Here is a 25120-nt window from a genome sequence, read left to right as displayed (position 1 = left end):
GGCCGAGTGTTTCATCTCAGACACAGCAGATGTTTGTCACCAGTACGGTTTTAATCTGACAGGATGAAGGACGGGATGAGATCTCTATTTCTCTCACCAACCCCCCCAAAAAGGCTTCCCAGCATGGTTTATTCCACTTATACCCACTGATGTCTCCTACAACAGAGAATCTGGCTGCAAACTCTCCAAAAATACTCAGTTCTGCTCCACACAGCAGCTCCAGATTCCCGCTCACCGTGGATTTCGGGAACATAATCTCGGAATGGCAAAGGAATAAATCCTTTTAAAAGCACAAAATGAATGGCCACATTTCTGGATGGTTACAGGTCTGAGTTTCCACAACAAATCAAACTGAACCCGAAACCCGAGACGATGTTACTGTGCGTTTCCCAAAGAGGCAGATGTTTCGCTTCCTCAAGGCCGCGTTTCAACAGAGAACCGCTAATGACGTGATCGGACTTATTTATTTATCTAAAGGGGACGAAGAGATAAACGTGTTGATGCTGACGAGCAGGAGGTCGCTGAGCGGCGCCGAGTCGGCCTCCCACACGGCGCTTGACCCTGCAGGCTGTACTGAGAGGAAAAGCATCATCATCACCATCTGAAAGGCATCTGTGCAACCTGTACCACCCCTCCACACACACCCACCCACACACACACACACACACACACACTGGCTCTGGCTCACAGCTCAGTTTGCTCCGCCGGCGTTTATGTTGAGCGATGCCGTATTTACTCAGGTGCTTCCCTGGAGTCGCCTCCGTGCTGGAGAACCTCCGCCCGTATCCCTCATTTAAGCAGCACGGCGTCGTTTTCCCAAACGCGGCAGCGAGTTTTAAGTGGACGAGGAAAACAAATAAACACAATGCAACGGAGGTATTTGGGCGGGTCGCCACCGATGACCTTGACCCAGTCGGCCTATTGATGGGAGCCTGGATGAGAGCTCTCAGCTACTGTGAGGCAACAGACGTTCGCTCAGACGTGGCTAGCAAAGAGGAACCTCAAGATTTTAGCGTTGGAGAAACCCAGAAGAGGAAACGCATCCGTTTCTGAACCTCAGCTTCTTTTGGCCAAAAGAGTTTTTTCCAATTTGGAAAAGAAGGGGAAAAAAAAGACAATTTGACAGGAGACAGGAAATAATTAGGCTGTTAAATGTGTGTTCAGCTTTCAGATGTGACGTCACAGAGCTCGTCTGTTTTAGGGAGATGTGATATGAGGAGGTTGGCAGGCAGATTTGTGGTCTGTGATCATCGCTGGGGAAAATATTTAAAGAAAATCTCAGTTTGTTCCACAAGCAGATTCTTCTGAAAAGATACCAAAGAGATCAGCGTTTCTTTAAAAGGTACAATCCATGGTTTATTACACAAAAGAGTGATATCCAAATCCTTTTATGTTACATCGGGTTTCTTTTTTATACATTTAAGTAGCTTTTCTAACATGTAAACAGGAACAGAGCGAACATGTCACTGATACACCAGTCACATGGTCCTATTGCACGGGTAACGGGTACATCTAACGCTGTAACGCGCTCAAGCACGATCTAATTCCACAGTGAAGCGCACGATGGGAAGCTTAATGTGCTCCAGACTGCAGCGTTTTCAGAGATGTGCAACCGTGCCATTATTACTTGTTTCCTATGCATATTGTGCTACTTCCGACAGCATGAGAATCCCAGCCACAACTTTCAGATTTCAACCATAGAATCGCCCAGATCTTCGATCCAGGACAGATCGCGCGACTCATTCAGGAGTCGAGTTATTTTTAAAAAAAACCACTTCTTAAAGTATAAAACTCTTGCACGGATGGTTCCGCGGAGCTTGGAACCATCAAATGTGTTCGAGACGGTTCTACGCTGCTCTCATGTTCATGCAAATGTGCCGACACGTTTACATCTGCGTCAGAAATGACATGAAGCACTCGAGGACACCACATGCATAGTTAATCAATGTTCACATAGCAGGGAAGAGAACTCTGAGGAGGTTCCCCAGTCTTGGAACACTTTAAACCACCCCCCCCAACCCTGGAGAGAGAACTGATTTGATAATTACGCTGGAAAGTATGACAGTAAAGCTTTACTTCTCCATAAACAATAGTCTAATGTGCATGTTTCCACAAAGATCCACTGCGTGATTCTAGTGTTCTCGCTGTGATTACGCAACACAAGGACATGCCGTCGGTGGAGGAGCGATACCGTCATGCAAACGCACCGCGGTGCAAAAATATGCCTCGAAAAAAAGCCGGACACCTTTGATTGCATCTTAGAAAACACGATAGAAAGTCGATCACCTGCAAACATTCAGGACACCTGAGAAATGTGGACGTACGTCATCTATCGGAGGGCGAAAATGGGTCAAACGTCATGAACAAAGGAGGACATTTACGCACAGAATAGAAAGAGCAGAAATGCGACCAAAGACAAAGACATTTCCCCGTTTTCTGGGCATCCGCAGCCACGTTCTGTATCTCAGCCTTGCGCAACATTCAGGTTCTCTGGGCACGAAAGGCGTTTCCCTCCGTTTCTACCGGTTGGAGCTGCGGAGAGCAACAAATGCCCCCGTCGCCCTTGAAACCCATCGTTTCGGCTCCAACTCAGAATTAAACCCCACAAGCGTGCGTGAGACTCATGGCTGGGGCCTCGGCTGAGGGACGGTGAGGAGCAGCAGAGGGACCCGACGTCCAAGCCACAGGTATCTCCACCAAATGTAAAACAGGCCGGAGCCGTCAGGCAGATACGGCGGTGCGACTCGCGTCCAAAGAACGAGTCCCTCAAGGATGTTTCGGAGAGTTCACCGAAGATCCAGCCAGGAAGGAAGGAGGGGGGGTGGGGGGGGGGGGGGCGACGACGATCCTTTCGCTTAAAAAAAGGAAATCATGCGCAGGCACACGTGATGTTGGTGACAATTGTGGTGAGCACAACTGTAGGCACAGTCAAGTTCACATTCCCGCAGCGAGCACGGACATCAACACGCAGGGGGCCGGGCATCAGGACCAGGGCTGATGAGGAAGAATCTCTACCATGCACTTTTAATCCAGCTCAGGATGAATGTCGAAACACGCACGATCCACGGTGAGAGCTGTGGTTCTGGTCTTTTTTTCCCCTCTTCTCTCGTTGCAGTTCACAGAAAAAAAAAAGCTGCAAATATTGTTCTGCATGCTTCCAAGGGCGATTTACAGTCGCTTAATAGAGAGAGAGAGGGACGGAGAGAGAGAGACAGAGAGAGAGAGAGACAGAGAGACAGGGACAGAGAGACAGACAGAGAGACAGAGACAGAGAGACAGGGACAGAGAGAGAGAGAGAGAGGCAGACAGAGAGAGAGAGAGACCGGGACAGAGAGAGAGAGAGACAGAGAGAGAGAGAGACAGAGAGAGAGAGAGACAGAGAGAGAGAGAGAGAGAGAGAGAGAGGGTTGTTTTGGTAGACACATCAGCAGAAACACATTTGCAAGAACACAATGAAGCGCCGCAGCATAAACAGATAAGAGGAGTTCTGTTAATGCACAATAATGCTGCCAGCTGCATCTAGCAGCACACACACACACACACACGCGCACACACACGCGCACACACACACACAATTCCAGGTGGTTTCAGAAGAGGACAGTGGTTTGCAGCCCTTGATCTGCATAGTAGACGTTAAAATTGCACAGGATGTTCCAGCGAAGCCATGATGCCGTACTGACGAGGAAGACCAGGTTTGATGAAGACGGGCGGGCGAGCCAGCGGGTCCAGGTCAAAGGGGCGGAGCCACGGACTCAGAGACGCTCAGGACTGGGGGCCTGACAGGTTTGGGAGGCAGGATCTGGACCCTGGACGGGGCGGTGAGATCTTTGGTGCGTGGGGGGGGGGGGGGCTAAGGCCATTCGTGGTGATAACGCCGTCCGTTTTTCTTGCGCTCCTTCTGCAAGTGCTCCAGCTCGGCTTCGTACATCATCTCCTGCATCAGGTACTTTTCCCTCCTCATACGATCGCAGAGGTCCTTCGGCATGTCTGGGATGAGGTACGCGATGAAGGACTTGATCCCGAACACCAGGTGCTGAGCGGCACAGTAAACAGCTATGAAATACCTTCCACGCTGCCTCATTTTGCAAACAAGCAAGCAAACACACACACACACACACACACACACACACACACACACACACTCTTGGAACAAAAGTGCTGTCGGGGGAAAGAACTTGACATTTTCTGCCTGGATTACCATATAATTTGCAGCTTAATCTATGGGTTTAAGTGAAATTTCCAAACTTTAAAAGGTTTCATTTTTCAATAACAGCACATAAAAGTGAGCTAAATCAAAAAACACACACACACACACACACACACACACACACACACACACACACACACACACACACACACACACAGAAAAGAAACAGACCTCGAATACGATGATGAAGGCCAGTCTGGCGGCTAAGACGTGCCAGAACTGCAGGGTGAACTCGTACGGCACGGCGCTCCAGGGCGGCGCCCTGTAGTCTCTGTACCTGCAGTATCGGGTCTGGTTGCCGTCGGCCGCCGTCATCTCAAACACAGAGAGGCTGCTGTTCATGTAACCTCGCAGACACCTGAGGGCCAACGAGCGCACGGTCAGACCGCCATCGCGCTACAGTTAAAGCAGAAACGTCCAAGTCGTCCTTACTCATCCTCACTGTTCTCCACACAGGGGCCGTATTTGAAGGCGTAGACGAAGCGGGGGATGTAGTCCGAGGTGATGGCGATGACGAAGGCGTTCGTGATCACTGCCAGCACCCCTATGCCTTCCAGAATGCCGTGCCATACACCTGAGCAGCAGAGCAGAAAAAGAATTGACTTTTTAAAGGAAAAGGGGAAAGTGTGTGTATGTTAAAGCGGAAAAAGCTTGATTATAAATGTTTTCTTGGTGGATTTTTCTTTCAGATTCGGGGGAGCATGACCAGAGAAGCATTTGGTCACATTATATCATTATATGACAGTTGGGAAATGGGGGGGGGGGGGGGGGTCATACAGAGAGGTGGAGGAGAGGGAGGAGGGGCAGGACATATGGCGGTCTGCACAACAGCAGATGTGGCAGCATACATCTCCATAGGATGGAAAATGTTGCCTCCATTATGTAATGTTGGTCTAAAAATAGAATTCACACTGTGGAGGTGTGTGTGTGTGTGTGTGTGTGTGTGTGTGTGTGTGTGTGTGTGTGTGTGTGTGTGTGTGTGTGTTGGACCTATGTCAGTGGCTCGGGCTGGCATGGGTCTCCTCCACTGAGTGACAAACTTGTAGGCGTCCAGGCGAATCTCGATGATGTTGTTGAGCAGAGCCAGGAGGGGCGCCAGCGGGAACGCCGCCACGAAGATGGTGGTGAATCCGAACTGGAGAACTGTGACGGAGACGCATCACAACACACGACGACAGGGGGCGGCGTTACGACGTACCAGAACACTCCCGGACAGAAACGGGGTCTGTGCCAAAAGGCAACGCGGCGTTTTACCCATTTCCAGGTATTCGTCCACCAGCCCGTGAGCGTTCATGGGCTGGAGATTCCAGTCTTGGTCCCACTGTGGCAGCTGGGATTTGTTTTCTATATTCTGCCCTCCGCTCCCTCCCTTCTTCATCTTCCTGCGAGACCACCAGTTCTGCAGCAAGCTGGAACGGTAGAAGTAGAATAATTGGCTGACGGTCAGGTAATCAATGGGCGTCCGTCACCATCAGGAGGAGGTGGTTACTCATAGGTCGACCGCCCAAATTAGTGTATGAAAAAGGCGTGCAGTGCCAATCCCCCGTAGCCACAGTAACGGGAATAAACCTGGGAATTCATAACGAGACTTACGGGTAACCGAGCTCCATGAAGTTGTTCCAGATTTGTTTGAAGAACATGATGACTCCCATCTGCAGGCACAGATCGATCAGACAGCCACTCGGGTGACACTGGGAGCAAAAGAACCTGGATGAAAATAAACCTAAGACACACTCTCACCACGTTTTTGAACCAGAACAAGTGTGTGAACAGTCTGCAGTGGAGAGAACTTAGAAAGATGGATGACTTGATGATTCCAAGTGTAAACAGAAACAGAAGGAAATCATCACTTCATTATGGGAACGTCGGCTGTACTAACCTCTTCCAGTCTCCATCGATCAAAGAGTTTATTGTACTTTCCGGGTCTGCCGGCAAACCTGAACGGATCAGCAGAAATTCAGTTTGAGATCTTTTAGCTTTAGAAAAAAAAAAAAAAAAAGTGTCAATGACGACACCCGTCAGGACGGAATGTTGTCGATTCTGGAAGCCGAGGTCAGCGAAAAACAAGGGGGAATACTTGGCGGTGAAGTCAGGAGAAGCTTGAAAGGTGCATTGTTTCTGGCAGCGGGCCTACCTTCCCAGAAAAAAGGCGATGTAAAACGTGGAGCTGTTCAGATTGACAAACTGGAAGAGGAACATCTTCAGCGCGAAGCTGTTCTCCCACTCAGACTCCGTCCGTGGGTGCTCTGAAGGGGACAGAAACGGGGGTTGGGAGGTGGACGAGCAAGAATAGAAATGCCTGCCAACCATCTGGAATATAAGAGATAACGAAGGCATGAATGCACGCGCCACGTGCACAGTGCTCACCCAAATTTGTCAGCAGATAGGCCACCTTTTCATACACCTGGCAAGAGGATAAAACTCATAATCATCAAAGTGGGAGAGGAGGAGCGAGGGGAATGTCAGAGGAACAACATTCCATAATGAGCCATTGGTTTGATGGCGCTCGTGAGTGATGAGGCTTCCGCGGGGACCTACCACATTGAGGGACATGATGATCATGAAATTGATGCAGACGCCAGTGCCAGAGGTGGCAAACTGCCAGTTCTTCTTCACAAAATACAAGTTGATGGAGGCAAACTTCTCCATTGCAATGAGACGGAAAACCACCACGGCAAACACGGCGGTCAGGACGAGGGAAATCTAAACAGACATAACGGAGGGAGAGAAATGAGACCTTAATGGGAAAATCTTCCATTAAGACACACATGTTCTGAGAAACATCGATCATTCTCATATAAGCTTTAACCTAAAAAACAAAACACGGGCCAAATCCAGCGGTTCGTTACAATTTACACCCGCCAGGGGGCGACGTTTCCCCGCTGCTGACTTTTCAAAGATGGCCTGCGGAATAACGGTGAACGCGTAAATCCCGAAAGGACAGATTATTCAACTATGAAAGGGATTACCATGAAGAAAATTCCAGACACAGACACCATGAGCCGACTGAGTTTGTCTGAGAAGGGTTGGAAAGGCTCAGGCTTTCCAGAAATGGGGTTGACTCGCTCCCGTCTGGAGTACTTGGCTTCAAACTGAGGCCTCAGCTCCTCCTTGTTTGAAAAGCACATTCCAGTAGTGAATTATTGTACACCACAATGAAGCACCCCCCCCCCCCCACCACCACCATATGGAGTAAGTCACATTTAGTGAATAGATCTCACTTGCCTGCACAATAAAACTGTGAAGTGATCGATTGATATATTGATATTGAGGACATACCTCTTCCTCCTCCCAATCAATGAGATCCCAGTCATAGGTCAGTTCGGCTCTCCTTCTTTTCCAGAACTCCAGGAATACCGTGGCTGCAAAGTAGATATGGAATATGAATTGTTATTGATCGCAGCGGCGGCGAAGGCCACGCCACAGCCAGGCGGTGAAACGCAGGTCCAGCAGCGCCGCGCCTGAGGATGCTTTCAGCCTTCTTTTTAAATATATGGAGGACTTATCTGAAATGGCAGACTGTTGCCTGCTGAAAGGATCAATTTTCTGCTCAAAGGCTTCAAAACTGGTGCAGAATTCAATCAGGGGAGCTTCGTTTCCTTTGTACCGCGCTGTGTTGGAGCAGAAAATCCCCGATCGTAATCTATTCCTGTCAAAATTTTCATGCACTGCAGTTGAGTGAGGACAGATCAGCAGGGGCCTTTCACACTTCCCACAATGCACTGATTAAATATACAGAGCCAATGAACAATGGCGAGAAGGAATCTCACTTTTCATCTGACACAAATGTTACTTTTGTCCCTGTATTTTATTCCATCAAACATAATCCCCCACCCTCCTTTTTTGTGAGTCGCTGCTCTCTAAACTTTGTCTTTCGATCTACTACATTCCACATTTGGGATCCGCAGCCCTGAAAAGCAGCAGAACACCAACAACTTTTGGCGCAGTTTAATATAGTCTGACCCACTTTGGCTGGAGGAGAGGCAAATGTTGCCTACATTCAGCCCCTTGGGATAAACAACTCTACATTTCTATCTCACACTTGTGCGCGCTACAACATGGCAGCCGTCAAAGTTCCCCAGCTCTTTGCCCAAAAGCTTTAATGGAGGATTCAGAACGAGGCCAGCCGGGCTTTGCTGGGCTTCAGTTCACCTGAGGTGAGGACAGTGAGTGTTCCCTGTGGTCCAGGTGTCAGATACCTTCAGAACCATCGCTGCTATACAAGCCCGCAACAGTGACAACATGATCCAGGCCGCCTCTGAGGGGAAATGTTTTTATTACCTGTAATTATCTAATTACACCAGGACGGGCAGTGGATTTATGTGCAGACGAGTGTTTCGTGGAGTGGAGCTCACTGGTGTTTGTGCTGCAGAGTGTTTGTTATGTTGGGTTCTCGTAATGTGTTTAGCCGAGTCGGGCCGAGAGTGCGAGCGAGAGTGTTGTCTAAACAGGGCTGAATTCCTGGGAGGTTTCAGCAAGCTCAGAAAAAGGGAAGAGGCAGAGAAAACCTACCCCATATAGCCATGAAGATGGCAAAGAACACGGTGCCGCCGTTATCGAACAGATAGGTCACCTGCAAACATACAAGTAAAAACTGCAGTCAGGCGGCAGCAGCAGCACCAGGACGGCAACGACGTTTACGGAGCAGCATTTTATTTAAACGGTTCATTCGCCTCCTTTGATGAAAGGAGGATTCCGACGACCGCTGGAAGGACGTGTGATTCGTGGGGGCAGTTAGCTGGTTTATAGAGCGTCGTTAACGTTAATGTTCCAAAACCATCATTTGCCTGATAGCAGGCACTTGTGTCCTACAAATGATGTAGTCAGGACAGAATTAGGGTTTAAGTTTGAAGCGTTTTTCAGGCCTCTGCAGGTCACATGACCCCCCATCAGCATCAACCTTTAATCTCAAAATGGAGGGAAATCCCATCATCTGAACAACCGAATAATTAAATATTCTCAGTAGAGCCATAAATTGTGTGCTCTGCATCTCATCTGTAATTAAGAATCACTAGTGTGTTGCATGTTTAGTCCATGACCGCAGAGGCGCACGCACCTTTGCATAGACGCAGCTGTCGCTCAGCGTCCACGGTTCACACGTGTCCTCGCACATGGGACACATGATGGTCGTGTTGGCTTCGCAGATCTCTTTACTGGGGAGAGAACGAGCCGGAGCGATGAGCCGCACCTTCCGTCGGAGCATCGGCGGCGTGGTTTGAAACTGACCTGACTTGGCTGGAATCCATGGTGAAGAGGCCGTAGAGGAAGACAAACACGCCAACCAGGGCCGCTGGGATCAGCATGCCGGTGTACCAGCCCAGCCACGCAAAATACAGGCCGATCTTCTCTCCGAAGTACCTCCTGGGTCAGAGTCCAGCAGTAAATACAAGCAGCGTCATTAACCGAGCAGCACGACGCTGTCACGGCAGCTCAGGGAGACTCAGAGGGGAGACAAAGGGGACATAAATCAATAAAGAAATGTGCTCCCTAAAGCACAGCTGTCAAAGTGCCTTTGGGCAAGGCGATGACTTCCAAACAGCCAAAGGTAGGTTTCTCTTCTGATAAAGAGCAGCGTCACGATGCTAAAACATGCTAGCATGATGAGACTGAGGAAAAGATGCAGGTATCTGCTCCCGCCTCCAGGCCCCTCGCCATCACCCCGAACAGGATACAGCAAGGAAAAAAATAATTAAAGGGATATTTCAATAGACAAATACTAAAATTGATGTTGTTCATGTAAATATTTACACACATTTCATTTTATTCTTTGGTTGTGAGAGGCAAAAAAACTGAATTCCCAGCCCTGTTACCATGGTAACTGGATAACTTGCCATGGTAACACGGCTGGGATTTCACTTTTTTGCCACTCACAACAAAAGTCCTTTGATCTCAGAACATCTCTTTGATCATAATAGTCACAGCAGCTCTTTTACCATATTAGTTACACAGCATCTTTCATAATAATAGTTAAACACCTCTGGCATCTTAATATAAGTTACATTTATGTGCTATATAGTTTGCAATCGCCTCAACTATAATGTTGAATGACTGAAACGTCGACAACCTTAAATGTTCTGCAGATCAATAGCTCTTCTAACCAGAGCAACTACTGGTTACCTTTGAATAAAGACCAGAATGGAAAAAAAAGCAAGAGAAAAAAGGTTTTATGATCTACGTAAATTCTGGAAAGGGCTTGAAAAAGAGGAGATGGAGCACAAACGTGAAGAAGCAGGTAAAAAAAGGCTGAAGCCTGAGAAGACATCAAAAAAGATGACGGAACGTTTCAGGAGATCAAAGAAGAAGAAATGCAAAGACAATGACGGAGGGGAGGCGGAGAAACGGGAGGAGGTGAAGAGTTACTGGACGTTTGTAAAGATGAAAGCAATGAACAAGAAATGGAGGAAGAAGAAGGAGGGAGAGGTGAAGAAACAAGAGGAGGAGGAAGAGCAGGAGGAAGAGGAAATGGAGGTAGAGACAAAAGCAGAGCTAAAGGACCCAGAAGAGGTAGACACACCTGTAGAGTTACAGGAACAGGAGGAGGAGGAAGAGGAGGAGGAGGAGGAAGAGGCCAGTACACCTGCAGAGGAGGTGTTGAAGGAACAGGAGGAGGAGGAGGAGGAGGAGGAGGAGGAAGAGGAGGAGGTGAAAGTGAAGACACCTACAGAGGAGGTGTTAAAGGAGGAGGAGGAAGAGGAGGAGGAGGAGGAGGTGAAAGTGAAGACACCTACGGAGGAGGTGTTAAAGGAGGAGGAGGAAGAGGAGGAGGAGGAGGAGGAGGAGGAAGAGGCCCTAATACAGAAACTGGGAGACGAAGAGGAGGTGAAGAAAATGGAACAGCTGGAGAGGATCAAACAAAAAGAGGAAGAGGAAAAGAGAAGAAAACGGCTGAGGAACAGAAACCAGAAGAGGAGGAAGAAACAGAAAAAAGCGGAGCTGAAGAAGCAAAGAAAGAGAGAGAAGAAGGCGCAACTGCAGATGAAATGGAAGGAAGAGGAGAAGAGGCAAAGGGAGGAACGGATGAAGCAAAGAAAGAGGGAGAAGGCGCAACTGCAGAAGAAATGGGAGGAAGAGGAGAAGAGGCAAAGGGAGGAACGGATGAAACAAAGGATGAGCGAAAGGAAAAGGGACGGAGTTTTACTAGAAGGACACCTGAGGAACGGGAAACGATACACAGTGCGACAGTGTGAAGGATGGTGAATTATTCCACATTTGTTTCCTTTGTGCTGCGCTTTATTCCATATAATTACTGCTGTAACGACGCTTTACTGGAGGAGCCAATAACGCCGCAGGAGTGTAATTACAGCCGCTATTGCTGTGTTATAAAGTATTCCACCTTTTTATACAGTAAATAAAGAATGAAGCCCATGTTTTGTGCCTTTTTACTGATTTATTCGCAGACACGCAGCCACACAGTTAACGAGCTGTAATAAACGGCCCCTTTGGGTAAATGGTGAAGTTTCCAAGTGATTATTCAATGACGGCGTCTCCTGGTTAATAAACGAGCGTCGTTTCTTTCGCCAGCAGTCGCGCTTGTGTTTTTGAACGCCAAAAATATTAAACATATTTGTCATAAAGTGTTGCGTTTTATCATTCATGTGCAGTAAAATCAGCAGGAGAATGTGAATAATGCTGAACAAAGTCTCCAGTTATTGCATCTCCACCTCCCTCTCACTGGTAATTAAGCCAACATCTAAGAAAAGTCTCCTCGGGAGGAGAGATGAGAACAAAAAAAAACTAATTTGAGGGAATCGTCTCCGCCAGATGACCTTGTGTTGTTATAACACGTCAATAACACAACCACGTACAGAAAACGACCCACAAAGTAGCAATAGTTGAATCAAAGGGGATTACCTGATGAGATCAAGGGGCTGGTACTTGTACCAGATCCCCCAGCGAGCCCAGCGCTCGTACAGGAGGTGCCTGTGGTTCTGGGCGCCATGCGTCTTAATTGGGTGTCGGCTCTTATAACCACCCTGATGAGACAGAGGACCGTGGAGCTTTCAAAGGGTGGGGGGGGGGTGTTTAGGCCATTAGGTGCCATGAAAGCATCTTCTCACCTCGTGAGGAGGAAACGCAGCCTCGTACGTGTTGTTACCCAACAACCGGTTGATCCCTGGGGTAAAAAAAAAAGAAAAAACAAAAGAGCACGTGATGCTAACATTTAGTTACAAGCAGGAACAAAACAAGAGCCAAATTAAGGTTCCAGGCACTGTCAGAGGTGGGAGATGAATCTGAGGGCTTACTGCATTACGTAACCACATTAGAGGCCTAAAGCTCGCAGGTTAGACGTCGGAGCGGCGGCGGGCGCTGCAGAACAACAGCGTTTCCCATCCGCCATGAGCCAGAACTATTCCCTGTACGGTCGCGTCTCAGCGAGAGACTTTTGTTGGCTTTTTTTGTCCTCAAAAATAAAGAGCAAATGTGGGAACAGCGGGCGGGATTTGAGAAGGATTTTCCACGATTGTGGCAAAGCTGATCTCCGTTATTGGATAGCGGAGAGTATCAGAGTGGTCAACGGGGATGAAATATTCATGAGAAATCCATTCTGGGCCTCGCAGGCCAGTTTTTAATCGGCCTGGAATGTGGGCAGCAGCCTGACGAGATAGTGGGATGAGATGGGAGGGATCATTTGCTCGTTTAGAGGGGGAAAAGCAGCGGCCCACGTTCCCACCGCAACAAAGCGGCACATTTCCAATCGACATTAGACGCAGCGAAAGAGGAAGAGGTGCGGCGCCTCACCCATCTTTGACTTCCCGTCCTCGTACTTGGTGCGCTGCAGAACGTGGTGAACGATTCGGCTTCTGGTGGAATTGGAAAAGAAGGTCTCTCTATTGTTGATAGTGAAGCTGGAGCAAAACAGATCACGTGGTCAGGCATTCGTCGTGGGTCAGTTAGTCAATGTGGACAGAGACGAGACCATTCAAGCGCCATTCACTCTGCAGCGAGCTGCTACGGAACAACGCCGGCCCGACTAAGCGGACAGAGACGGGGGACGCCGCTAGACGCCAGGATGTGATTAACGACCGGCGAGGCCGTCGCTCTCCCTCAGAGTTACAAACACTTCAGAGAATAATCGAGCTGCACATTCACCCAGAGCTGGGGAGGCGAAGGGACAACAGACAGAGGCGGGGGAAAGAAACGGAGGGTCAGCAACGATCCAGGTTGCAGGGCGACATGCGTGAAGGTGCGTGTGGTGTTCTTACTGGTGCATGCGCGCTCTGCTGAAGGGGGCCGTGTAGCAGTCCGTCTCCTCCAGGTCCGGCAAGGCCTCTTTGTCCAGCTTCATGGGGTTCCTGGGAAGCCAACTTTTGAACTGGCGACACCTCCGGTGAAACCTTCCGCCCGCGCACACACAGAAGCGGGATTAACGCTGCAGATCAGCCTCTCTCACAACACCTGAGGTGTAATCTATCCTCTCCTGTCGCTCCCTCTCATGGGGTTACGTTAAACTGCACGTGATGGGACGCACGGCCTCCGGAGGCAGAAGAGGTGCTGTGATCTGCCAACACGTCACGCTACCGCAGCATTGGCCGTACTCACCTTCCTGGAACCATGAATCAGTGCACAAATTCATTCAATATTCAGTAGCAGCAACTTCTCAGCATGAATTAATGGACCCAGGCCCAACCGTGACCCTGGTACGAGATCACGTGGGTCCATAAAAGCCGGGCAGATGAGTAATGCTGCATTCAGCTACTCTGGAAGTGCTGGAGAAGCTACTTTAGGAAGACCGCCGCTCACGTGAACTGATGAATATAAATGGGAGATCTGGAGGCTAACAAAGCCAGCTAACTTTACAGTGTTGGGAACAGGCCATTAGCACACAGATACATTCTATTTGCTTTGGGAGCAGCGTGTGGTGAAAGACTGCGGTAGCTCAGAGGGAGTGATAATCGCCCCCATTGTTCGAAAAGAGTTTTTTCCCTTTTGTTGGACAGGTGGGCGGGCAACACCCGTCTGTGCGATTCTCCTCTGCTCAGTGTGTAGGAGTCCTCCACACACGACCGTCCAATTGCATCTGAATATTTTATCATTAGGCAAAAGCAGGCACAATTATTCCTGACAGATCCCTGCAGGAAGCGAGCAACAGCCCGGCACAAAAACCGAAAGCTGTTGCCGATTCAGAGATATCAAGAGCAGTTATGTCATATTAGTGTCATATTGTCATGTTAGCATATTAGTATGCAGGAAATAAAGAAAGATGCTATTCCGATCTAAATTCCAAAGTTCCAAAGCTGCAGGTCAAACAGTTGTGCACCTCTAACCTGCTTACCTGCCCAAGGTTTTGCTCTTCCAGTCGGTAAAGTAACATTTTTTCCTTGAAGGAGAAGGGAAAACCCATTAGAGCAGCGCCAGCGCTGACATAAACTGCAACGTTAGCTTGCTGCTGTACCTGAAAGGCATGCGGATGTTCATCTGCTCTGCGTACTTGCAAAGCGCGTCCCAGGGAGCGTGGATCTTCACAAACATGATGTCGTTGTTTGTTAGCGAGGGCTGAAAATGCAAACAGTCAACACATTTTAACAGAAGACAACGTTAAACACTCTGCAGATACGCTGCACGTACCTCCTTCTCCAGCATCAGACCTTCGGCCCGCAGGTTCTTCTCGAAGGTGCACCTCTTCTCCACCTGTGGGCTGGACTTCTTATAAACCAGGATATAGTCAATACGCTTTTTCCCATCCCGAAAAAAAAGCCCCGAGGAGCCGACTGGAGTCTTTCCCTGAGGTCAGAAAGCATAAAAGTTGGGGCAGCTAATGCTCAAAGCCTCCCGCGGCTTCGGTGCGACACAGCAGCGCGGTACCTGGACAGAATCCGCGCGGGCCTCTAATTTAGCACGGCTGACAGGCTTTTGAGCCGGGATGGACTCCTCTGCTCTGGGTTCACACGAGCTCACCTCCGGCTCCTCCACACAGAGATCCTCTCCTTCCTCTGCTGCACACAGACCCCCCCCAGAACCAACCAGAACACCATAACACACCAGAGGTACCTGCAGTTTTGGGTAATGTGCACACTCAACCCTTCATTATTTCAGTCCTGTGGTAACCCTGCTGCTCCATTAAATACATTAATATGACCTATTTTAGGAAGTCGAGCTACGCAAAGGAAGATGAAAATGAATGGGAGCATTGACATGAAAGCAGAGCAGTGCTGAATATTCCCACTACTTCGTTTACATTTTTCTTCCTCAATAATTCCGATGGTGTCACTCTAGTCTGGAACGCGAACGGGTCACATTTTATCTCCACTGCATGCAGATTAGATACCAGACGACAGACACAGCTGCTGTCCCGGTCTGACAGGCTGATCTCACACTGGCTGATCTGTCTCTTTCCAACTCTCCCAACGTGCTTTGTTTCTCTGGTGTCTATTTTTAGCAGGTCTGAAACATCGGCTACACAAAAATAGTAGCAGCCCACTTTGTGCCGCCTAATCAGCCTGAAACTGCGTCTGGTTTATAACCTCGCCCGCCCAGCGCTTCCCAAACGAGGCGGAATGATTCTAATAGCTGAATTCCTGCACGTCAAAGTGCCCCAAACACGCGTGGCCGTGTTTTTGCTGCCAGCGGCATTTAAAAAAACCAACGCAATCAATCACGCCTGAGATGTGCCAAACGGCTCCGTTTTCCTGCTGAGAACAATGGTGCAGAGACGGAGAGAAACATCGTGCACGTGATGAGCGGTTGATGCAAATGAGCGGCAGGGAAAACACGAGAGGCGAGTTTAACCGGAGGAGATTGGAAATGGCGAGGAGGGGCCGAGGAGAGAGGCCACGCGGAGTTTATACCTGCCTCTCACCTGAGGATGGATGGATGGATGGATGGAGGGATGGATGGATGGAGGGATGGATGGATGGAGGGATGATGGATGGATGGATGGAGGGATGGATGGAGGGATGGAAGAAAGTAACAGCAGCACAACGGCGGCAACGTTTTTGAGAATAGGACTGAGGAATATAAAGAAAAACATTTAAAACAAATACCATTCTGTATAAATCCGCTGCAGATATCGGACCATTTAATGTGCTGATCAAGTCATTCTGCATGTGTGCATCTTAGCTGCTTCTATATGACACCGAGGCTGGTGACATAGGAGGACCTAAAATTAACGCTTTGCAGCACAGAGAAGCTAAAATTGTCACTGACCGGTGTGAGGAGGAAGGAGGCTGCAGGAGGTGCTGACGCTCTGACTCAGTCCGTCCGCTTCGGGCTTGGGCGCCGGGTTCAGAGGCACAGACAGGAAGTGGTTGAGGTTGATGGGATGAGTCTGACTCTGGACCAGGCAGGGCAGGCTGCGGCGAGACGGCTTCAGGCTCTTCTCCTTCAGGATCTCGCTGATGCTGGTGTGCATGCCTGGGTTCCAGGGGGACAAGAAAATACACATCTAAAATACAAAAAGAAGCTCGATTTTAAGCCTTAAACTAATTTCTGCGACATACTTGACGTTAAATCTTCCCAAAATCAAAGCTAGATGACAGGGAGGAGGCCCAGGAGGCGAGTGAGGCGTGACGCTACGCCGCGTTACTTGTCGGCCGATTGACGAGCTGGTTGAAAAGGAAGCAGGAAAGGACACTCCCCCCTTTATGAAAGTGCAACAGCTTCCTAAATCAATGCACGATCTACGAGCGTCTCCTCAGATACTGCTGATCAGCAGCTGCAAGTGCGCCGTCATAAAAGCCCTCTGACGCGCACAATCAATCTCTTCTGATTCATCTTTGCATTCCTGGTTCTTTGAAGCTGCTGGAAACTAGCTGGTTTACTCAAAAATACCCCCCCCCCCCCCCATATTCACCCAGTTTGGGTCTTCGGTGGAAGCATCCTCACAGGAACGGCTGATATCTCTTATCTTGAATAATTTCCCCCACACAGCAGATTTACTACAAACAAGGGAGTAAGTAAGAAAAGTGTGTGTGTGTGTGTGTGTGTGTGTGTGTGTGAACGCCTCACTCATCAGTTGTTCCATCATTTGATGGGCCTGAGTGCTGGTGATAATGCCCGTCCTTCATACCAGAGTGCACTAAAACTGCTCTCCCCGTCCATCAAATCACACAGGGCAGCAGGATGCTGCCCCCCCCCCAAAGGGCTGAAATCACTTCAGCTGCACCCAACAGAAACTTCTGCTTCCGCTGTCACGGCGTCGCCCTCCTCGCTCCTCGACAGAGGTCGTTCTGAAGGTTATTACCGTCGATGCTGAGGGGAGCGGCATCGTCGCTCATGAGGCCAAAAACATTCGTCGAGCAAAGAGGGCGATCCCCCCCCCCCCCCCCCTGCAGGAATATTTATTCATGAAATAAATGGGAACGGGCTTTTGTTCCACCTCCAGCGAGGGATTCTCTCCGTGACCTTCCCGACTGTTCGGCTGCATTGATAATTCGCGCCGTACATCCCCGGCCATCCGCGCTGCAGGCTGCGCCATAACTCTTCTCCCCCCCGATACGGATCAGGATGGGATTTCCTGCTGCTGCCGAGTGAGAATGGAGGCAGTTAGAGCCGGGAGCCTGGGAACCACTCATCGTGCCATTTTCCCTCCATAACACTGCAGATATGGAGGGAATGAACGCTGGGCGCTCTGGCTAAAAGCCGTGAAAGTGGGAAAATGGCGCTTTAAAAAACGCCTCAGTCGGATTCGACTCTTTCAATCGACAAAATAGGCTCCATTTCGTCCATATCTGTTGAAGTCGTCTTCACTTCGGACTTTAATATCGACGCCTGATGGCTGCCCGACTACATTAAAGACCGGCTTGATTCAATTTTCTCCTCGATGGACACGAGCGCTCAGCTCCTCTGGCTCCTCTTTCCATCCCTCTTAATAAATCCAGTGTCCGCAGTCACATTTCACTCCAGATCTGGTTTAACCGGACCCAGGACCAGAAGCCTGAACCTCCACATCACCACGGGCGAATGGACCAGTTAGGGAATTCCAGCCTCTGCCTAATCAATACACAGAAAACTGAGACTCCACCACACAGGCTCTGGTCACTTCCTGGACTCCAGGAGAGCTACTGTACATATTCCAGTGCCTGCAGTGATACATCAGAGCTAATGGGACCGTCTGGGTCCCAACGGATCCGCAGTGTCTAAAATAGACCCAGAGAAATTGGCCAGAGTTGGTGCAGCTTCAGTGGAGAGCAGGACTGGTCGGATCTCACAAACATTGATCTGCCCATCAGCTTCACGTGCGCTAGAACTCTGTGAGCTGAGGAGCAGCCGAGCAGAACATCCTGGAGACGGAGAAGGAACACTGTGGGTCTGTATAAATGTATAAGGGAAATATATATATATATGAGATGCTGTCTTTAATCTCACTGTGCAGGGAATAAAACTGGTTTATCAGGGAAAAAGACTTAATCCTCAGTTGACGTGCATGAAGTCCGTGTGTGTGTGTGTGTGTGTGCGCGTGTGTGTGTGTGTGTGTTGTGGCAAACATCCACCGAGGATGATCTGCAGGGGCGATGGACAGGCTCCAGGAAGGGTCGTGATCCCGGCCGGATTTGGATCTCCCCTGGTCAGTGTGTTCATGAAAGTCCAGTGATGTGAGATTAAACTGGCACACACGCACACACACACGCACACACACACACACAGTGTCAGTATCACACATCGGGACACGTTTTGAAGCTTTTCTTTCTTTCGTCTTAAATTGGAAGGTTTCACCGTTCTGCACGTTTGGCTCCGGGTTTCCTTCAGAAGGAGCAGAAGCAGGCAGAGAATCCAGGTCAGTGGGCTCTTTCACGTCATGTTTCCTCAATCTACACTTTCAATTATTCATTCATGTTCAGCACTTTCGGCTGCTGGAATCTTCTGCATCCAAAAATGTACTTTAAAAACGCCTCAAACAGCTCCGTCGCCTCCCGCTGACCCGTATCGGAGGTTCCTGCTATGAACTACAATAAACCCGGACCTCCTTCTGGACCCAGGTGGTCCAGAACACGGCTACGGCCCGGACATTCAGACCCAGAGCGTCTCCTGGAGGAAACGTCTCCGAGCGGGAGCGACGTCTCATCCTCCCTCTGGCAGCGTATCAAAGGAACCGAGGACGGAGCGTTTGGAACCAAATCGCTGAATATTCAGCGTCTCGTTAGCACTTCTGGCAAATTCTGCTTCCTGCTGACCCGGTGAAAGTAACGAAAGCAGAGAAACGAGCTGGCTCGTTGTTCCGGGAGATAATCCTGCACACAGCTGAAATTCATTCTTTTAAAACCGCCACAGAACGTTGACCTGGGCAGCAACACGCACGTTTGTCGGGTTCCCCTCCGCAGACGCTACGTAGCCGCTCCGCCACGTTTCTACGGTAGCCCGGAACGGACAAACACGCTGGTTAATCCCGCTCGGGATTAACGCTACGATTGACCAGCTGCGCAGAATAAAAGCGAATTTAAAATTCCAGTAATTTTGGGACCGTCTCCAGAAATTAGTAAATGGAACCTGTTAAAGGTGGTTAAATTCAGATTAAACATGGCTCAATGTTCCAAGGTGGCACCGCGAACACTTCAGCACGATAAAACAAGGGGATTATAATCCCCGGGGATGAAAGAGGGACCGGTTTGAGTCGGACACTGTTGACGGGCCCTCACGTGCAGGCGGGTCGACTGTGGACGCACCTCAGAGCGGACGGCGCCGTCCCACCAATCGGGACGCCACCCTGGCACGATCACTGGGTTGCATCATCTCAGCAGATTAAACATCAATCCCACCACACACACACACACACACACACACACACACACTTTGACGTCACTTTCTCTCCTGATTGCTTGTGATTTCCACATGGCCACAGGATTTTCTGCAAAGCCTCTTGTCTACGCCTCATGATGGGAACGGGCCGTTGATGGAGCCGCGGGACAATTCAGAGCTCCTCCACGCAAACGCACGTTGCGCAGGAACCGCACACACATGCGCGCACCGCACGTGCACAGACGCTGCATCGGAGGACAGGAGTCTCCCTGCAGCTCACAAACGTCCTCGTGCACCACCGGGAGGCATTTAAATGTCTTCAGCCAGCAGTTTGATCACAGGAAACACTCTCATCCATCAGCAACACAAGCAGCCAATGTTGAAATCTGAAGACATTCGTGACGCCAGTGTTTGAGGACTTTAGCGTCCAGTTGCCGCAGCCATGTTTTGCGGTGGCGGCGTGTCCACGGCCGATGGAGACGTCACATCCGGAGCCGCTCGAGGTTTTGAACAGCAGTGATGTTTCCTGAACCCACAGGCGCTTTGGCCCATCTGGACATAGAACACTGAGCTCCTCTCAGCCTTCAACAAGCACTTCAGCAGCTTTTAACGGCCTCGGAGGGCGGCGGCGACCGTGGCACAAGCCTTTCAACAGATTTGATGCAGCACAACAGATAATCTGATACCCTGAGCTTCCAGTTTAGGACACGCTGGTTTTCCACTGTTAAGACAGAGGAGGAGAAATGAGCTGCAGCCTCTTTCATCCTCACCACCAACAGCAGGGGAGGTAACTAAGGCTTAGTTAGACAACAAAGACACACTGATGTTCATTTAACTAACCTCTGAAGGTCTGAAAATCAATACACGGCAGGACTCCAGTCCAGCTGGGTTCACTGACGGACCTAAAGGAAGTGAGTCTACAGCCCATTTTATCCCCCCGACAAAATAAATAACGGGAAAAGGTCAAAGAGCACGATCATGTCTGGTTTTCAGTAGTTTGCTGGTGTTGAAGGAGACGGTGCTCACATCCACCTGCTTCACCCAGTTATGATACTACTGGGTGATGCTTATGAAGCTACTCTTCTCATCTTTAGATTGGAACACATGAAACAATTTCTCCAAGACAGCAGGATGGTGTGGAAACATCTTCCACCGTGGAAAAGCAGGACGAGCGGACGGAATAAATGAGCCGTTTCTGCTGTCAGAACCGCGTCAACGCGGAGCAACACGCGTCAACGCGCGTGGAGCTCAGAGCAGCGCGCAGCGGGTTCCTGACAGGGCTGAGGAAGAGGCTGCGACGAGCATCTCCATCGCAGCGACAACCGCGTCGCGCCGCAAACTCTTTCACCGCTTCCGAAAGTGGGCGCGCACGACGCGCCGCCCCGCCGCACTTTCAAACGAGCACCAACCTTTCTGCTGCTTGAAGGACTGGATGGAGCCCGAGTGGTGCACCATTGCGACGTTCAGTTAGCCTCCAGTCGAGTCGCGTGCGTGAGAAAGCCAAAGTGCGGGGCGCGGGGGGAGAAACTACGGTGCGGGTGCGTAGGTGTCCTCTCAGCTCCCATCCTGCCCAACGACTCGCGGCCGATGCGCAAAGCGAAGCAACACCTGTCTCCGCTCCGCAGGCCACCCCGCCTCCCTCCTCCGCTCCCCATCGTCCACGGCTGTTGTCATGGTGACGGGCAATGGGGGCGGTCCGAAAATGGACACGCCGCCCCCCCCCCCCCCACGTACCCGGTTTAACGTCCCCGAAATGAGCTGCGGGAAATGACCAGGGAGGCAGCTCTGGAATGGACCGACAAGGACGCATATTGATCTGCTCATCAATCTTTGTTTTATCCCGGGGCAACAAACGGAGGGGTCTTCGGGAATAAAAATTACCCCCAGTCATTACGTAATGGCTTTTTGAGGTCAGAATCATTTCACATTTGAAACCCTTTCACCCCCCCTTCCGGAAATTAATACTGGATCTCCTTACCGTCCCGGACTAAAGGCGGAGGCGAGTCATCTGCTACTGCAGGCAGAAATAAATGTGATCCTGCAGATTTTACGCACAAATCACCATTAAAGCTCTGATGACAGCGACCAACAGACAGGAACGAGTGTTCGCAATGAGAAAGTAAAGTGGGGTTTTTTCGGGTTTAGCTATTTGTCCCCACGGGGTGAAAACTGTAAAGGAAAACAAATCGATACGGTGGTAAAAGGCTGGCTGCAGAGCAGTGCTGACAGCAGGGAGAGCCCTCCTCACAATAAATGTTGTGTCAGTTGTAACAACTGTGCACGGTGGCAGATGTGCACGTCAGCACTGAGCGAGGTGCAGAATGACCGGCGGAATTACATCCAGCAGACAGTGGTGCGGCTGGTGCAGTGTTTACCTGGGTGGTTGGTCTGCAAGGTCATTGGGGTCAACTCAAAATCAGACCAGCAGACTTCTGCCGCGCTCATTTTCTCACGGCATTTGTTGTTTAGGTCTACTTTTTGTGCGTCGGCGCCAGTCTGTGCTAGTATTCTGAGGAGCTGTCTGGCATCTGACACAGATTCAAGCACCATCTGCCTTCCTGCTGCCCAGGACACCTGTCCTCCTCCCACTGTTCTGATTATTATTGACAGTTGTTTGTGCCAACCCACCCGCAAAAATAAAAAAAAACCTTCTCACGCTGGAGTCTCCTCTAATGGGCAGATGAATAAATAAGTAGAGCTTCTGAGCCAGTCGCATTTAGAAATACACCTCCTCCATCTCTGCCTGTGTGTTTGGAGATGTAGGTCAGATGATAGCGGCGCAGGGGGGGGCGCTGCTGGCGCGGGGAAACACCGCCACCTTGTGGCGAACAAGCGGAACAGCACAATCTAGCACAACACGGGCAAATAGATTTATCTCCCCTTAAGGAAAGAAAATGTCTCCATTGTTTTATATGAGCCATCATCCTTGCATGAGTCTTTAAAGCTTGTTTTGACATTTCCTCAGGCGAGAAAATGAACAAGTTGCTTTTTCACTTATTTGTCTGTCGACTAATCATTTAAGGGACGGACCCCATCGACCGCCTCGTTAACGCCCTCTGTGGGGCAGCTATTGTCTATAATCACTGAAGCAATTGGCTCTGCGTGTCTGTACACACGAGGCGACCATCGATAAGTCAACAGATGGGATGGATGAATCTGCGTTGACAACCGCACCCACAAACTCACCAGAACTGCCCGAGGATTCTGATGGCAAACTTCTGGTGAGGAAGGAGGTGCAGGACGGAGACAGGCTGATGGTGGGATGGAGAGGAGCAGGTCCCATGGCTGCAGAGGAGGTGCCGCTCCAACACTCCAACAGGGGCGAGGACAGATGAAACGGTCCTACAGTCGCACAGCATCATCCGGATCACAGACGTTTGGACCGAACCGAGAGAAATGACCCACAGAGAACGGAATAGTTTGAATTATTGGGAGTCGAATCATTTGAAGTGCAACAAAAGCTCTATAGGAAGCTACTGAGTGTCGGAGGCTGGAGGGCAAACAGCCGGCTGCAGTCATAAACAGAAGACATAGAACAGGGATTCCAGACAGGCTGGAGAGAGCAGAACATCACTAAACATCCGCAAGAGCACATTTTAGTTCCTGACAGCAACAGAATCTTTATGAGAGGGGCCTGAGTGGGGGTGGAATCCAATCAGCCGTGTGTGTTTTCTTAACAGCGAACATCATCGCAGCTTTAACCAGACGCCGACGCCGAAAAAGCTGCACCGAGGTTACCGGGGCGACGTGGTCCATTAGAGCCGTGCGGGGAAACGCTCCCCGGGAGGGCGCCAGTCCCTGGAGCGGCGAGGATTTATTCAAACAAGCCCTAAATTCCTCCCTAACAAGGGGGGATCTACGGTGGGATGCGGAAGGAGACGTCGTCCGCCGTCCGCCCAGCCATTAATGTCAGAGATGATTGCATTTAGGAGATTGCATATTCAATAAAAGCAGGAGTTTTCTGGAGTGTCAGCAGCTGATGAGGAGATGTGGTCTAAGTGCAGCGTGGTGCCACGCGCCGATGGAATAAACAGCATTCATCACATTAACACACAAGCTGCAGTTATACATCAGTGTTTCCATTACACGATGGCCTCCTGTGCGCCCGACAGCCCTCAACACAACTTACATTAGTCGGCAAGGATCACTTAGAGCTTCATGAGAAATTCCACAACACCCAAATGCTCATGGCCCGCGTCTGATCGGAACACCGCCGAGTTCCATTAGACGCAAACGACATCCTGCCAAGCATGTTAAAGTAGAAACAGAGTCTTGGGTGACACAGACGGCTGCCTAACAACCAGAGTTTATTCGTCCCGTTTCATCTCTCCTGGAGATGCTTAGTGAGGCTAATTCACGCGTTTGAGAGCTCATTGGAGTGAAAGATGACAGACATGTTTGGTAAACCTCCCTTCAAATAATCTCAGTACAAGAAAACTAAAAACAAAAACATGTATTTGTTCAGGAACTGACCTCAATAATCCCCAAAATGACAAACATCTGGTGCTTTTCTACATAATTAAAAAGGAGCTTTTAAAAGGGTTAAAGGTTTAATGATCAATAAAGGCAACAACAAACACATGATGGACACACAAAACAGAGACCAACGTTAATAGGAGGTCTAAATTCCTGAAACACATGGCAGTTTTTACATTAAACCAAATATTACAGTCAGTGGCTCCTTCTTACTGTTGCCCGTTTCCTCCGTGCTCAGCTGCCTCAGAGCGGTTTTGACCCTACCTGAGGAGCTGGAAGGCGCCTGGGAGTCTTCCATCTGCCCATCAGTGGGTTCTTCTGAGAACTTCTGCAGATGAAGCTGTGCAACCTCACAAACCTGAGAATGACGTCGCTGCGGGACGTAACCCGGGTGGTTCAGCGGTGCGAAACACAGGGGCGGAGCTTGAAGGGCCGCGCGACATTCGGCCATTGGTGGGTATGGATAGGAAGTATAATAACGTTAGGCACGCGCCTCTCACCTTTTGTCACGTTCACTGGTGGATGATTGACAGCAAAGCAGAGCAACAGCCTGTTCATTAGATTTTGACGTAATTGCATTCATTCAGGTAAATATGCCATTCAATGGGGGGGGGATTAAACATTTACAACAGAATTTAAGCTTTTCCTTTATATATATCCCAACTTAATCGAATTGTAACTGAACTTCAAAAATGTTCCCGGTGATAAATAAGCTAGGAACGTTACCATGGAGATACACCCACTTCCATTATCGGCCACAGGGTG

General features: G+C 49.7%; 1 protein-coding gene across 4 annotated transcripts; it reads right to left on the bottom strand.

Moving 5' to 3' along the window:
- Nucleotides 1-1333: 1333 nt before the first annotated feature.
- On the bottom strand, nucleotides 1334-24928 carry ano3 (anoctamin 3). 4 transcript variants are annotated; one of them, XM_029841710.1, is made up of 26 exons: nucleotides 24620-24928; nucleotides 23066-23221; nucleotides 16352-16558; nucleotides 15011-15141; nucleotides 14774-14929; nucleotides 14601-14701; nucleotides 14481-14525; nucleotides 13411-13542; nucleotides 12947-13053; nucleotides 12265-12320; nucleotides 12059-12180; nucleotides 9434-9568; nucleotides 9264-9360; nucleotides 8720-8780; nucleotides 7487-7569; nucleotides 7177-7317; nucleotides 6746-6910; nucleotides 6575-6611; nucleotides 6342-6453; nucleotides 6087-6144; nucleotides 5801-5898; nucleotides 5462-5616; nucleotides 5198-5350; nucleotides 4640-4781; nucleotides 4379-4565; nucleotides 1334-4033 (listed from the first exon to the last, which is right to left on the bottom strand). In XM_029841710.1, exons 1-26 carry the CDS (start codon nucleotides 24804-24806, stop codon nucleotides 3851-3853), a joined length of 3207 nt encoding a protein of 1068 aa, XP_029697570.1. In that variant the 5' UTR covers nucleotides 24807-24928; the 3' UTR covers nucleotides 1334-3850. The 4 variants fall into 4 exon arrangements, with proteins under 4 accessions (XP_029697570.1, XP_029697572.1, XP_029697571.1 ...); XM_029841712.1 differs by having other exon boundaries at nucleotides 12947-13008; XM_029841711.1 differs by having other exon boundaries at nucleotides 15011-15138.
- Between the last annotated feature and the right edge of the window lie 192 nt (nucleotides 24929-25120).

Source organism: Takifugu rubripes, chromosome 9 (assembly GCF_901000725.2).
Source record: "Takifugu rubripes chromosome 9, fTakRub1.2, whole genome shotgun sequence".
Taxonomy (NCBI): Eukaryota; Metazoa; Chordata; class Actinopteri; order Tetraodontiformes; family Tetraodontidae; genus Takifugu; species Takifugu rubripes.
This window is presented reverse-complemented; position numbering and strand designations above follow the sequence as displayed.